General features: G+C 40.1%; 1 protein-coding gene across 3 annotated transcripts in view; it reads right to left on the bottom strand.

Annotated features, from left to right (window-relative positions):
- The window catches only part of dok7b (docking protein 7b), a 31,882-nt gene that overhangs the window by 3,031 nt on the left and 14,731 nt on the right, over positions 1-14,120 (bottom strand). For 2 of the 3 annotated variants that reach the window (XM_023268185.3, XM_035947212.2), the window contains 7 exons: positions 11,441-11,560; positions 7,609-7,719; positions 6,174-7,063; positions 3,354-3,425; positions 2,838-2,886; positions 819-971; positions 451-627 (listed from right to left, as the gene is read on the bottom strand). In XM_023268185.3, coding sequence (XP_023123953.2) covers positions 451-627; positions 819-971; positions 2,838-2,886; positions 3,354-3,425; positions 6,174-7,063; positions 7,609-7,719; positions 11,441-11,560 — 1,572 coding nt within the window. The remainder of the gene's footprint in view (positions 1-450; positions 628-818; positions 972-2,837; positions 2,887-3,353; positions 3,426-6,173; positions 7,064-7,608; positions 7,720-11,440; positions 11,561-14,120) is intronic. The other variant, XM_023268186.3, reaches the window with a different exon arrangement.

Here is a 14,120-nt window from a genome sequence, read left to right as displayed (position 1 = left end):
TGACACTAAGACCACATTTTCATACACTTCTTTAAAGCTGACATAGCTGATAAAGATGCAAGCAGGAACATTTCAACTAAATGTAGCAGTGTCTTTCCTATTTTTGGGTTAGAGGGTGCTACATTTGTAAGAATTAGTACACTGACTGAGAAGATAATTAAATCAAACACCCTGCCTGTAACCAGCAAAAAGATGCTTCATCCTCCATTTCTGTATTACTTGGTCCAACCTTTGCTTGCTGCTCCTTGTGAATCTATAAACCTATGAAGTGTGCCATTTGCTATAATGGTGTATATGCTGGTAACGTATGAAGCCTAAGGGTGGCAGAGATGTGGGATGCCAAAGATGAAGCCAAACGAAAAGCAGCAGCAGGAAAAGACAAAGAGTGATCTTAAATGGCTGTTTGAGGTGCAGTATTCTTACTGTGTCTGTAGAGCTGCAAAGTCTTACCTCTCACGGTGCTGTGGGGAGCCGAGCCGGGATCCTGCAGGTCCAGCTCGGTGTAGTGCAGCTCTCTAGTTCTAGCCGGGAGGGGGCTAATGGGGATGTTGACATAATTAACAGTGCTGTCACCATGAGGCCTGGTGTCCTGGGACGGAGGAGCTTCATATGGAGACTGAAACGCACCTGAAGGAGAAAACCCAAAAGGAGGGCGACTAAGCTGGTTGCTTGTTTGATTCTGGAACCAGCAAGATAAACTACTGATAAGAGCATTTTGTTTTGGCACACCAGCATTCAATAAACCAAAAACTGTTCTACTTCAAAAAAAAACATCAGACTTTGATTTCAGTTTGTTAGAATGAATATAATTTTCTTACCACAAGCTGATGTTGGTCTGAGCGTGCTCAGTGGGACAGGAGGAGGTGGAGGAGCAGAAGGCGGCCGAGAAGGCAAAAACCTCTTCAGACCTGCCAGTTTCCAAACAACATCCCTGCTGTCTTTATGTTCCTCTGTCACACAGAGAGGAGGGTCTGGAAACAGATTTCCAGGACATTAGTGTTTGATACTGTCACACTGAGCCCCTTGGTAGAAGTATTCAAATCAATTACTTAATAAAACAGTGTGAAAACAGTCATTTAGCAGAGAGTTCTAAATTAAACATTTGTATTGTTTTAAGTATGATCAGCAAAATACAGCTCAGTTAATTGTTAATACTGATGCAAGAAGATGTAAAAGGCATTTTAATGATTTGGTGGCTAAGATGGAACTAATTTTAACAACCTTTCCTACGGTATCATAATTTCTAAACTTAATTTTAATGTCAAAGTAACTAGCAACTTTACCTATAAAAAACAAGAAACAATGTCTTCCTTTGAAATGCAGTAGAGTATAAAGTGTATAAAAAGTGGAAGGACTGAGATGTGGAATATGTGATTCTAGTCAGATACACTTTTTGTCAACTTTGGTGATCGTTTCTGGTTCTTGGTTTTGGCGGACCAAATGACACAAGACTGTTTCAAATGTCCTGTGCACATTCATAGGGCAGCTGAGAGGACACGGGATAGTAAGAGAGAACAGGACTGTAAACCTGGAACATGCTGTATGAATATGTTGTCTAAATATAGGGCTATGCGACACAGCTGAAACATTTATCATTTTTTCACTCAATATCAAATATTAGTAATTTTCAAATAACCTTTTTTTAAAATAGAGGCATGAAAAAAAGGTTTAATTAGAATTTAACCACTTTATATTTTATATTTCAGTCTGGTGCAACAATAATGCATTCAAACCTGTGCCTTATGAATATTTTTTATATATAAGAGGTCTCTGTAAAATCTAGATTTTTTTTCTACATATACAAAAGTGTGCAATTTTAATTTTGTCTACTCAGGGAGGAGTCTGTGCAATATCATTCTATGCAATCTCAGTATTTTTATTATATATGGAATAATTCTGTGTTACTTTCCATATTCAACAAAATCTGTGCAGTACCTGAGTTACTACATATGGAACTCTGTACTATAGCAATATTACCTATGTGTATTATCTTGTTCATTTTTGTGATGAATGTTCCCTGTATTTTCTGCACTATCCTCTTTGCTATTCAAATGCTGCAAATTTCCCCACTGGGATTTAAAAAGGCTTATCTTATCTTTAGCCAATTTATCAAGGTACACGGGCCATAATATTAATGTGTGCTCAACAATAAAAAAAAACATGCACATACATAAAAAAAAAAAATCCACATAATTTAAAATAATTAAGGATAAAGGATTAATCTCAGCATCACCCTTAATTACGGAAAGAAAGTAAAGCCCATAGGTGCATGAAGGGCGACCATGAAAAACACACAGAGGCTAAGCTCCTGAGTTGCTGGACTGGATCTCCACACCAGCGTCTGCCAGCATCAACCTCAAGTCAAGGAGTATGTCACCTAGGTGGAGGTTGTGTGTGTGTTTTGACAAGCTTGTCTCGTACGGGCAACCACTGGTCCCAGTGGGCCGCTACGTGCCTCAGGAGGCCTGCATGGCAGCCAGAGTTAGCAACTGAGGGCAAAGAGGCTCCATTATTAGTGTCACTTAGCCAGAGCATTCTGTAGCACTGAAGTACTCACTCCATTATCAGCGTATGACAGATATTTTCAAATGGCAGGTAGGGTTTGTTCATGTAAAAAAAAATAACTTTATGTTTTTGTGCTTTCATGGCAGTTTGCATCTGATGTTCTTAGCTAAAACTATCAAATTCTACGGAACTATTTTCTATCGGTGGTATACATCGCAATCATTTTATTGTCCAGGCCTAGATTCCACCTTTAAGCAAAATTGTACTTAGCTACAATATCTGGGTTTTCACTTCTTAATGAGAAAAGCACACAGTTGCATTCAGAAACACACCTTTTGTATCTGCAGAAGCTGCCAGGCTCGGTGACGGAGGGTTGTCAACCTGCAAAATAAGGGACAATTATTCAAAAATCAAATATTCTGTCTTGAAACTCTCTAGGGTTTAGGTATAATGGACTCACAGCTTGATTTCACAGCTCAGTTTTAAAGACAACAGCTTGTTTGATGCTGTTATTGTATTTGACTAAACATAACTTTTGTTGAATAGCAGCCACTCTAGCCAAAAGTTACAGCATAGAAGGAGGTAGATTTTAACCTTCACTTCCCATGACTCTCTGGAGTCAGTTGCTAAAAAATGCATAATATCTATCTGTGACAATTTAGAATTTAGTGCAACAAAAGTACAAATAGTGAAGTACATAAATGCCTTCCCACTAACAAGTGTCCTTGTCAGAGGAAGGTTTATTGTTATTTTTATTTCAAATGTAAGGTAGTCTTCTTGCTTTGAATATCCAAAGGCAACATCTTTATGGCACCAGCACAAGCTAAAATAGGCAGATATAATCTGACCTGAGTCAAGCATCTGTTCCTCGCTGACCGCCACTGCTCTGGAGTAATGTAGTTGTCGAGACCATGACCGCACTGGGAGGGGAAACACAATAAATTATAGTCGAGGCAACTGTTTTTCAACGCAACATTTAACAATGTTGCTGGCTTAAAAGGAGAAACAGCAGCATGTCAAAGTTCTGAGAAATGAGATGTGGAGGGAGGGGAGTACAGCTGTGGAGACAGAGGCTTCAAAATAAATTGATAAAGGAGAATGAGAGGGGAGGAGGAGGAAAGTGTGAGGGTGTGAGGTAAAAGGGAAAAATGGTGTTGTAGAACTGAGAGGACAGAGCTGAAATCTTCAAAGGTGACAGGAGACCAAAAGAAGGATGCTTCAGACATGAAAAGTCTCTGACGTCGTGTCCCAATTTATCATTTTCTTCTCCCCATAGCAGCTAATAATGCAGCAGGCTGGAGCTTCAGGAACGTTATCTGTCATACGGTTTGTTTCAGCAGACATACTACTTGTGCACTCAGGCATCATGTCATTACCAAATGTGAAGGGTGCACAGCTTTTGCCACATTAAACTACTGACACTTGACGAATGATAAATTAAAATTAATTTGTGTTTCTTGCAACAGGATCCTCCTCTCTGAGGGTTTCTGTCAGTTTCATCACTACTCATTAACGTTCTCGGTCCCATTTTGCTCCCTCTCGCCTTCCCTTTTCTTCAGCATACACATGCTGTATAATGAACGCGCACACACTCCTACACAAGCTGTCAGAAATCACAAGACATGCTGTTTCCACTCCTGCCCTGATGATAATTTACCCGCTACAAGGGGGGAAGTGCTTTTCACAAACCATCAGAAAATTAATTAGACAAAGTGGAGAAGTCTCCTCTGAGCGCGTCGGACAAAATTATCAAACACAAAACAACACCGGCTCGAGACAGATTTGTGATGGACACCCACACCAATTATTCTTTTCCTATACTGGCGATTCTGCAGCTCGGCGGGTGGCACTGTCATCACACAGTAAGAAGGACCTGGCTTTGCTCACCTGGGTTCTCTTCAGCTCCTCACCACCACCCAAGGCATCAAAGGCCATCTGAACCACAGACTAAACTGCCCACATGGACAAAACTGAGAACACATACTGTGAGTCCAGGAAGGCACCATGCTGTAGTAGAGAAGGAGCTACTGGTGTATGTCCTTAAAAAGCAAACACATTTCAAAACTAATCAAAGAAGATGGTTTTGTTCCTAGACTCCTGTGGTGCATTGGTGAGGGTTTATGTTGAGGGCATTTTATATCGAGCATTATTCCTTCCTGCCTTATTGCTCCTTTGGCCAACCATACTCGGCATTTTGCTGTGTTTTCATCTCCCCAATGATCCTTTAAGGCACTGACTACTGTAAATCACAATTAAAAAGGCAGCCACCCGAGTAAGTCATTACTTGAAAAGCAAGTAGCTGTGCATAAGGGAAGAGGCCGGATGATTGCTGTTTGAACTGCTGACTCATTAGTCGCAAACACTGCAGAATTATGTAATACAGGAAGAAAATACAGCGATGCTGGAGGGGAAAAGTGCTTTAGGAAAGTATACCCTCTCCAAGACTGATGGAAAAACACTGAGATCAACATCTATGGCAGCATCGACAAAAAACACTGCAAGATTTACCAAATGAACTCTCTCAGGGTTTGAGTTATTTTACTTCATGTAGTTTGTAGACACCGAAAGCTCAAGCTCAAGTTTAGTTGAAGTTCTTTGTACAGATATTGAACAACACTGTACAACTGCCAAGACAGGAGGATATAGAAAATATGCAGATGGACTATTAGTTTATATGGAGAATAAAGGTAAATAAAACAGTTGGGCCTTTCTATGCATGTGAAACGACACTTTTACATGTATTTTGCAGCATTTATATGACAGCTATAGTTGCTTGGTATTTTGTTAGATTAAGATTTTAAATAGGAAACATATAATAACGTTACAGATTAAACTGTATTTTAACTGTTAAAAATAAAACCGGTGTTTTTCTACTTTTCTGGCTTGTACAAGTCAGGCTTATGTTCTAGATGTCTTTGGGTAGTTTAGTCATAAAGTGACTTTTTGTAACGATGGGCCATTTTCCACAAAATGAGTACATTTCTGTTTAAAACCTTAGTTTATAATGCCTCTGTATTTGTTCTTAAATGAGGTTTTGAATACAGGATTTTAACCCGTAGTTACTTTTACATAGTTGTACTAGCACATGTACTTTTTTATTATACCTAAATGTGGAGGGCACCACAGATCCCCAGTTAAAGCAGAACTCTCAAATCTAATATTGTACAAATGTCTGAGCCAGATATCAGTGTTCTTTGCTTTGAGAGACTAAGAAAAGAAAAGACATTTGGGACGTGTTCTGAGACAGTAGAATTTCTGGCAGCCTCTCGCTGAGGTACCTTGACTCTAATAGCGCTACATATTCCTGACAGCAGGTGCCAACCTCAGCAAATCACTAGTTCTCATACTGGCTCTTTCTTTATTCCTCAACATCCAAAACCACAGTACTGAGGAGCACATCGTTGCTTTAAAAACACAAGGGATGGTTATATAAGATCCCACGTATTAGCATAAGAATACAAAAACAAAACCACCACTGTGGGCTTAACAAATGTAGTCAGGCACATTATGGAGATTAGCATCAGTGGGCGCAAACCCAAGAGTGATTAGCATGAAAATTTGTAAACATTTTTTTCATTTTATTACCTAATGAAAAGTGGAAACTCAACTCCCAAAGAGAACCTGAAGTGTTAGAATGGGGGAAAGACGCAGTGTGGTGCTGTCAGTACCTGCGTTTCTCCACCAACCAAGCCTTCATGGACCAGTAGGGGTCTGGGTGTGGACCTCCCTTCACTGTCCACAGAGGGCGCCCTCTCACTGCCCCAGGAGAGCGAGCACTGCATCATTGCCTGATGCTGAGCCCTCAGTCCCTTGGGGCTCAACCCTCCTGGACTACCACCTCCATGCTCACTGACCCTGCTGTCCCCACCCAGCTCAGGTGGTTCTCCCTGGGCTTCTCTCAGAGACAGGACCTGGAGCAAACTCCTGGGGGTGTCGTATCTCATTCTGAGCAGACTGGGGATTTGGTACTCCTCACTGTGCCTACGAGATGTACGAGAGGCGGATCTGGAAGTGCAGGAGCATGTAGAGGAGGTGCTAGCAGACCTGTGCTCTGGGGTGGGTAGGGGCTGACAAGGAGAAGGTGGAGGTGGTGGAGGAGCAGGAGGAGGTAAAGACGGAAGTGAAGGAGCTGCAGGTAGGCTGGCCACAGAGCCAAACTCCTCTCCTCCTCCCTGGCTGGCCATGTCCAGACTCCCTGTACAGGAGGAGTAGCTCCCTGAGTAAGACGACGACTGACTGCCTGCTGCTATCCCAATACCACTGTCTAAGGAGCTCTGCCTCCCGCTGTCATGGAGACCACGAGGATGGAGCTGGGCGGAGGATGGTCGGCTCCCGGGGCCTCCCATCACGGCAGCGTAAAGCCGATCATCTGACCCGGTCAAAGCCTTCAGCGTGGAGCAGCTTGATGCCGTCTCACTGGGGAGATGCGATCTAGTGAGAGGCTCCACCCAGAATGGAAGTCTACTTCCATAGCTGGTGTCTGATTGACTGGAGGAGGAGCTGGAGATGCTGCTTCGGTCGTCCCCGGCAACAGATGTGCTACAGCTGTAAGTGGAGGCTAAAGAGAGTGAAAGAGTTATAAAGTTATCAATCTGCACACAGACACTGAAATACATTCACCTCCACACACCAAAATACAACTTAAACTGCTGTATACAGAGTGTTTAATAAAAAACATAGAAATCATGTCTTTATTTTGGCTGAATTTGGCTCTGGAGAACAAATAGTATGACCCTGGATCAGATTTCCATCAACTGCTTTCATTTTCTACAGTTCAAGTCCTCTAGAAATGTTTATGCACGGAGAGGGTGGACATCGTTAGTTTTTACCCTCCAAACTCTCTTGAAATTTTAGAGGTCAGAAACAATGAATCAGGGGACCTCTGACCATCCTGAGCTTCACATTTCTGACTAATAGACACATATCTATGATGAAAACATTTCCAGAATGGCAGCATAAATATAGAGCAGTGACTAAACTTTTGTGTGGACAGAGTGTACAGGCAGCAGTAATGACAAAAAGACTTCACTCAAACTCTGCATTCTGTCTGTGCTCATGAGTTACTAATATGCAGCCAGAAGGGATGTTTATAGAATAATGTACCTGTGCTGCTCGCCAGGCTGCAGTTAGACAGCATGCTGAGCCTTTTCTCCAGCTCTGATGCCTCCTGGCTGATTCGTTCCTCTATTGAAGCTGGGTCAGCACTGGGATCTGCTGCATATTTACACAACGCAAAGCACAAACATGAGTTTTAGACATATTTCAAGACAATTACGCCACCTTGTCCTTCACTTCAGTTGAATTACTAACTGAAAGAAGTTTCATTTGGAGATAAAATTCTTTTCATAATTAAACTCTGCTCTCTACTTAGTGTTCTATTAAAGCAACTACTGCACAAATTATCTCTCTGGATACATTTTAGATAAAGTAAAAATGAAACAATAAAAGTGTCCACCTCAGCATGCCGTGACTACATTTCCTGTCACTTTATCAGTCTAACGTCATAAAAATAATAGAACAGTCTTATATATCATACTGTAGAACGCAATATGAGGTCATTTATGATTGATTATTTTTATGCAAAAGAAAGAAAACATATTACTAGAACATTTTGTACCTTATTGGTACTATCAAGGCTGATGATCTCCACTATATTTCCCAGCCTGCTCTTTAACATGTCCCCTGAGTGTGTCCAACTGCCACACCAGCTTGTAAATTTAACATCTCCCCGAAGAGGTTATAACCGTCTCGACTATCTGTTAGAACATCAATTTAGTGTAAAACCCTGCCAATTTACACACCTGATGCCTGCTATATATATATATATACACAAACTGTGAGTGTAAAGGAGTGAGGCATAGATTCAGAGGTGTGTGTCCATGTGCGTGCCCAGTGAGCGCACGTTGCAGTGGGTCAGGGTGTTTGTGTGTCTAGGTGTCAACAACCCAACCCCTGGATCTATGCCTCTGGACAGCAGCCGTTAATGCCCAGATGCCAAGTTTCTTCACTACGCTATGTGAGGTGTCAGCTAACATTTGCTAACGTAGCTAGTCGGTGCTAATTATAGCTACTTCACAGCACTGAATGTCGTAGGGTTACAGTGGGCCCCCAGAGCCGGCTGACGCAGGTTGGCTTACACCGGAATAAAAGTAGCTGGGAAGTTAAACTCGACCTGGATGCTGGTTTTTTTTTCGTAGTCTTTCCATGAAACTCACTGACACTGAATTTCACCACCTATATATGTGATCACAGCTGTTGCCAGTCATTTGTTCAATCCAGTCCTAGAATGTGTGTACTTCTGCATAACGCTGCGTAAATCAAAAGTAAAAATTATAATTTCTTGTGCAGATGTAGCAGCAGCAATATATGCTGAAACATATATACTAATAAATGTGTATCAAAAGTGAATACAGTGCTCAACAAATTTATTAGACCACCACCCAGTGTAAGATGTTTGGCACCACTGCCCTACATTAATAATGTTGCTGATTACCAAAACATTTTTTATGTTTCTGTCATGGTTAAGCTGCCAGTATGTGCAAGCTCTTCAATCAAAATGATATCTTTAATGCTAAAATATAATTATTGCTTTTATCCACGAATTTTCAAAGAAAAAAAGCAAAAAAAAAAAAAGCTCACCATTATTTTTGATTGAGATGCTAAATTACAGTTATTTTCTTGCATTTCTGAACAGAAAATTAGTTTTAGTGGTTGCATGTTATTCTTGATTAATTTCAGACTTCTCAGAGAATTCCAGTGTGCTGGCTCAAATTTGGGTATAAAAATGTGAATTCAGTTTGAAATTCCTCACTCCTGTTCAAAATGGTGAAGCGTTGGGAACTCACTGAGAAAGACAGTCCAAATTAAAGGACTTCATGATGCTGGATGGTCTTTGAGACAAACAGGGCAAGACATAAAGTGTTCTCACAGTGTGGTCAAGTATGCCCTTGGACTTGATTTGAGAGACTGGTACAAAATGCGCCAAGGAAGATTCCAAAAACTAAAGCTAACTGAAGCAGATGTCGGGTACCTCAAGATTTGAAATAGAGACAGAAGGAAGACCACTGCTGATCTTCAGGCAAAGATTAATGCTTCTAGATCAGAATCTGAGAGTCTCCAGAATGACCATAAGCAGACGGTTGAAGGAACGAGGCTTAAAGGGAAGAATCCCTGCTAAGAAGAACATCCAAAAACACCTAAACTTTGCCAGGGAGCACAAACACTAGATGGTAGATGACTGGAAGAAGGTACTCTGGACGGAAGAGTCCAAGATGGAATTCTTCGGTCAGCATCGTCATGTTTATGTGCACAGAAATGCTGGAGAACGTTTTGATGCCAGATGCGTTGCACCCACAGTGAAACATGGTTTAAAAACTATTACTAGAAACTATGTATACATACATACATACATACATACATACATACATGCATACATGCATACATGCATATCTCAACACATATCTCAACACTGTATGAAGGTACTTCAAAAAGCCAGAAAACATAATTGTCTGCTTTAACTTCAATGCACAGATGTCGAAGCTTTGCTATTCTTTTTGGAAGAAGGTCACATCTTGAACCTCCAGATACTCCTTAACAGCACATATGACTTCATCATCACTCTGAAAATGTGATTTCATTTTTTAAATACATTTAATTAAATTCAAGTAAAAGTAGCGGAAAGGAAAATATCTCAACATTGTATTTAAAGGTACCCTGTGGAGTTTTGGACCACTAGAGGAGGTATAGGTCCCCCATTTGGTTTCCTTGTTTGTCTTATGAACATGTACAAGAACGAGTTATCTAATGTGGCAGGACTCCAAGAAATGCACCGACATAAGTAAAGAAAGAAAGGACTGCAAGCTGGGAACATGGATGCAAACAGTTGTTGTTGCATGTTTTATGAGGAAGGAAATGCATACAGACTGTTTCTGAGACACCAAGGATGCACATTGTGCTTTGGTTAGAAACAGCCAATGCAAACAGAAATTTAAGTTGTTCAGAAGAAAACAAGAAAACTCCACAGGGCTCCTATAAGTACAAGACTTGAATAAATCTAGTTACGCTCCACAGCGGAGCCAAAAAGCAGCATGAGATGGGAAGGTGTTCAAAGCAACAAACTTTTGGGCTCATTTTTGAGTTCACTCAGCAGCTGAAAAGTGCAGTATGGAGCTTCACTTTTTGACAAGCAAGGTATAAATAATTCTACCGAGGTTTATTGATCGGTATGATGGAAATTACTTGGAAAACTGGGTCCAGGTCAAAACAGTCTGATCTGATTTTACTTTTAAATCATAACTGTCTCTGCAGAAAGTGTAGTTTGACACTGAAAGGTGAAGGTCTCCTCTGACGGTCTAATATTAAAAATTGAAGACTGCAAGATATTGTAATTGCTTTCCCCATGTTGACATCCATCTTAAATTTAAGTAAAGACAATCTTGCGACACGTCTGTATGCAGTACAGGCACATTCTCACGATGTGATACGCTTCTCTCCGTGTCTATTTCAGAGGTATTATAAAGGTGTCAGATCCTTGGTATGTGCTCTGTGCAACTTTTCTCTTTCCAACTGTCAATAAGCTCCTGAAGCGAATGCCTGTGAAATTAGCAGTGCATTACAAGACACACAAAGGGTCTGGCCTCTTAATCTACAGGGTGACCTTTGGGGCTGAAGGCATGTGTTGTTTCCGTTAGCATGGCACCTGTAACAAATGCTAAACATGTGCACTAACCAGGCAGTAAAACCTTATTATCAAAGTCACAAAGTCAAATACTGAAGGGTCTGGTTGTGCAAGAACTGTGGGTGTCTTAATATATTCTCAAATGTGTTGCAGTCTCTAATATTTGCACACATTTCTGCACATATTTTTGGCAATTTTTAGTGGACTCTGTTTGCAGTTTGTGTGTGTGATAATGCAATTATATGTGTGTGTGTTCACCTGGCAGGTTGGGTCGCACGCCATGTGGGGTCCTGCTGGGGGTGATGCCCCTGACGATGCAGTCGAACAGAAAACTGATCTGCTCTCCTTCTGCACAGGACAGGAAGAAAACACCAGCCCCTGAAAGATGGAAGTGGAAAGAGACATAATGTAAATAAGATGGATGACTTGAAAAAAGATGAGTTAGGAGAGAAAAAACTGCATAAATCAGCAGCATAATATAGAGTAGAATGCAGAAGTGGGAAAATTGTCTTCATAAATGCTTAAAATATTGAGTAAAATCAAATTTTTGAGCAAGGCTAAACACTATTCGGTGTGGTTCAGAAGGCTTGCTGTGAAGGCAAGGCTGTTCTTTGAGCTTGCAATGACCTTTTTCTTGTAAAAGGTTATGTAAAAAGTCTATCAATTCAGCTCCCATTCTTCTATCAAGCCCACGCAGAGGTAGGTGTTGGTGAAAACACAAGAACAGCAAAAAAAAATAATAAAATAAAATCCTGAAACATCAAAATCTCACATCACTGTCATATTGAAAAGACAGTCATAAAGTAAGCCCTTACTCAGGGGTTTGATAAAAAAAACTATTGGGTTCTAATGGAACAAAGTTTACTCCTAATATAAAAAGAGAAACAGCTGAGAATAAAGAGCAGAAATAATATTTTCAAGCAACCAGTATAAAAAAGAGTGAGTGTGTATGTGTAAGAGTATTTAAAGAAAATTCCAAAAATCACAAAGACCGATTTTATTCTTTACATTACATTTTACCCACTAAACTAGTTTTAAAAATCATGCATCCTGAATAACTGAAAAGTATTTCTCACTTGACTTATCATCACTGAGTATTAAATGTAATGGAAATCTGTCGACTTCATTTGCTGTTATATATGTGGGTTTATCACTACCAGCAACCTTTTTCATATTACACACATTCATTGATCCATTGTAAATGTGAAATATATTGATTGTGTGGGCATTAAAGTCTACAGGGCAGGAGTCTGGAGTATCAGTCAAAGATATGATCAATAGTCAGAACTGTACTTACATTTCCATAGATTATCTTGTGTCATTATGTTTAATAAATGTCACACTCTACTCTGAACTTAATGTATGCATCGATGTCAACACACACAGTGACGTCTGGGTCTGTAACTCTTTCGACTCGCTGTTTAGAAAAAATCCACACTGGGCTTCGGAAGCCTTTTTCCTTTAAAACGATTGTTTTGTTATTTTTCCCCAGAAAGTATAGGTTAGCATCACAACATTTTAAATAAAGGAAATATATTCTAGCATTAAAGGGACAATTATTGATTTCTGTTAGCATAAAAATATGTATGTTCTGCAGTTTTCTCTGGGTATTTATTGGACCAGATGCTTGGGCTCCGAAGCAAATCTGACTTAGGCGTTCTTGGCGTTAGCTGGCTCAACTATACCTGAAACTCCTATCTGAGATGATGAGTATCGTAATGGAGGTTATCAACTTTCTTTGTTAACCAGGGTTTCTTTGTCAGGCTTTACCATGAAAAGGGTGTTTGCCATGTTATTTGACTCTTCCTCTGCACAAAAAGGACTGGCGATGTGTCAGACTTCAGTCAAGAGTAGCAGGTAGTTGTAATGGAAAACTATTAAGAATTTTAAAATTATTGCATCATATAACCCATCTACTGTAAATTTGACAGAAAAGAAATGCTGTAAAAACTATGAATCATGGAAGTTATTATATGTACTTTTATCACTCAGTGCACTCTTAATACAGCCCATATTTCTGACATGACAGCTGCACATTAAAGCTCTTGAACTTTAAACTTCATTCATTTAAACATGACATTCAAGCAGTGCATTTAGGTCAGACACCGTCGCATAATGAATAATATGTGGGAATCACTTTAGTTTTTGTCCAAATCAAAGCAAAATTCATAGTATTGGTTGAATACTATCTGTAACCAACTAATCACATTTCTAATCTTTGTTCCAGTAGCTGCAGTAGCAGCTGTGTAAAACCTGACTTAGCAGAAAATCAGGCCCAAACATGAAAACATAATAATGCATTTTCTGCATTACCAAATGAATGCATGCAGACTCCTGTGTCAATGCGACGCATATACTTGTTCTACTGTAGCTGCATGGCTTTCTTCAGTGGAATGACTAACATATAGCTCAACAGATCTGCACATATAACTTAGTACTTTAGCAGAGATTCTGTGTTGCTCATAATAAATATAGTCAAGCCTACAGCAGATTTACATCCTAAACTCTTAGCACAACATCCAGAGCAGGTTAGCTGTGCAGCACCAGTTACCATGGTGACCTAGCAGGTTAAAAGAGAGCCACCTCCATGACAATGACCTCTCTTTTGGCCCAACATACCTCGATAACCCATTTATCATGTATCGTAGTACATCCCTCAGGTCCTCATGTATTTCTCATAAGTATGCCAAGTTCTGCTGCATGAAAGTTCATCTTTAAAGTAGCAGATCTGTCTTCTGGTCTTGGTCATGGTGCTTCATACTAAATGTATGCTGAAGCTTTTTTCTTGTGTGTAACGTAAAACCCTTCCAGCCAAACATCTGTGTACATGATAATGGTGTTGATCTTATTGGTTCACAGACTTCCACCCACTACACATTAATATAAGCTAACAAGCAGCGTTTTGTAATAAATCAAAACCTGTTTTGTCTTTAAGATG

Source organism: Amphiprion ocellaris, chromosome 4, assembly GCF_022539595.1.
Source record: "Amphiprion ocellaris isolate individual 3 ecotype Okinawa chromosome 4, ASM2253959v1, whole genome shotgun sequence".
Classification (NCBI taxonomy): domain Eukaryota; kingdom Metazoa; phylum Chordata; class Actinopteri; family Pomacentridae; genus Amphiprion; species Amphiprion ocellaris.
This window is presented reverse-complemented; position numbering and strand designations above follow the sequence as displayed.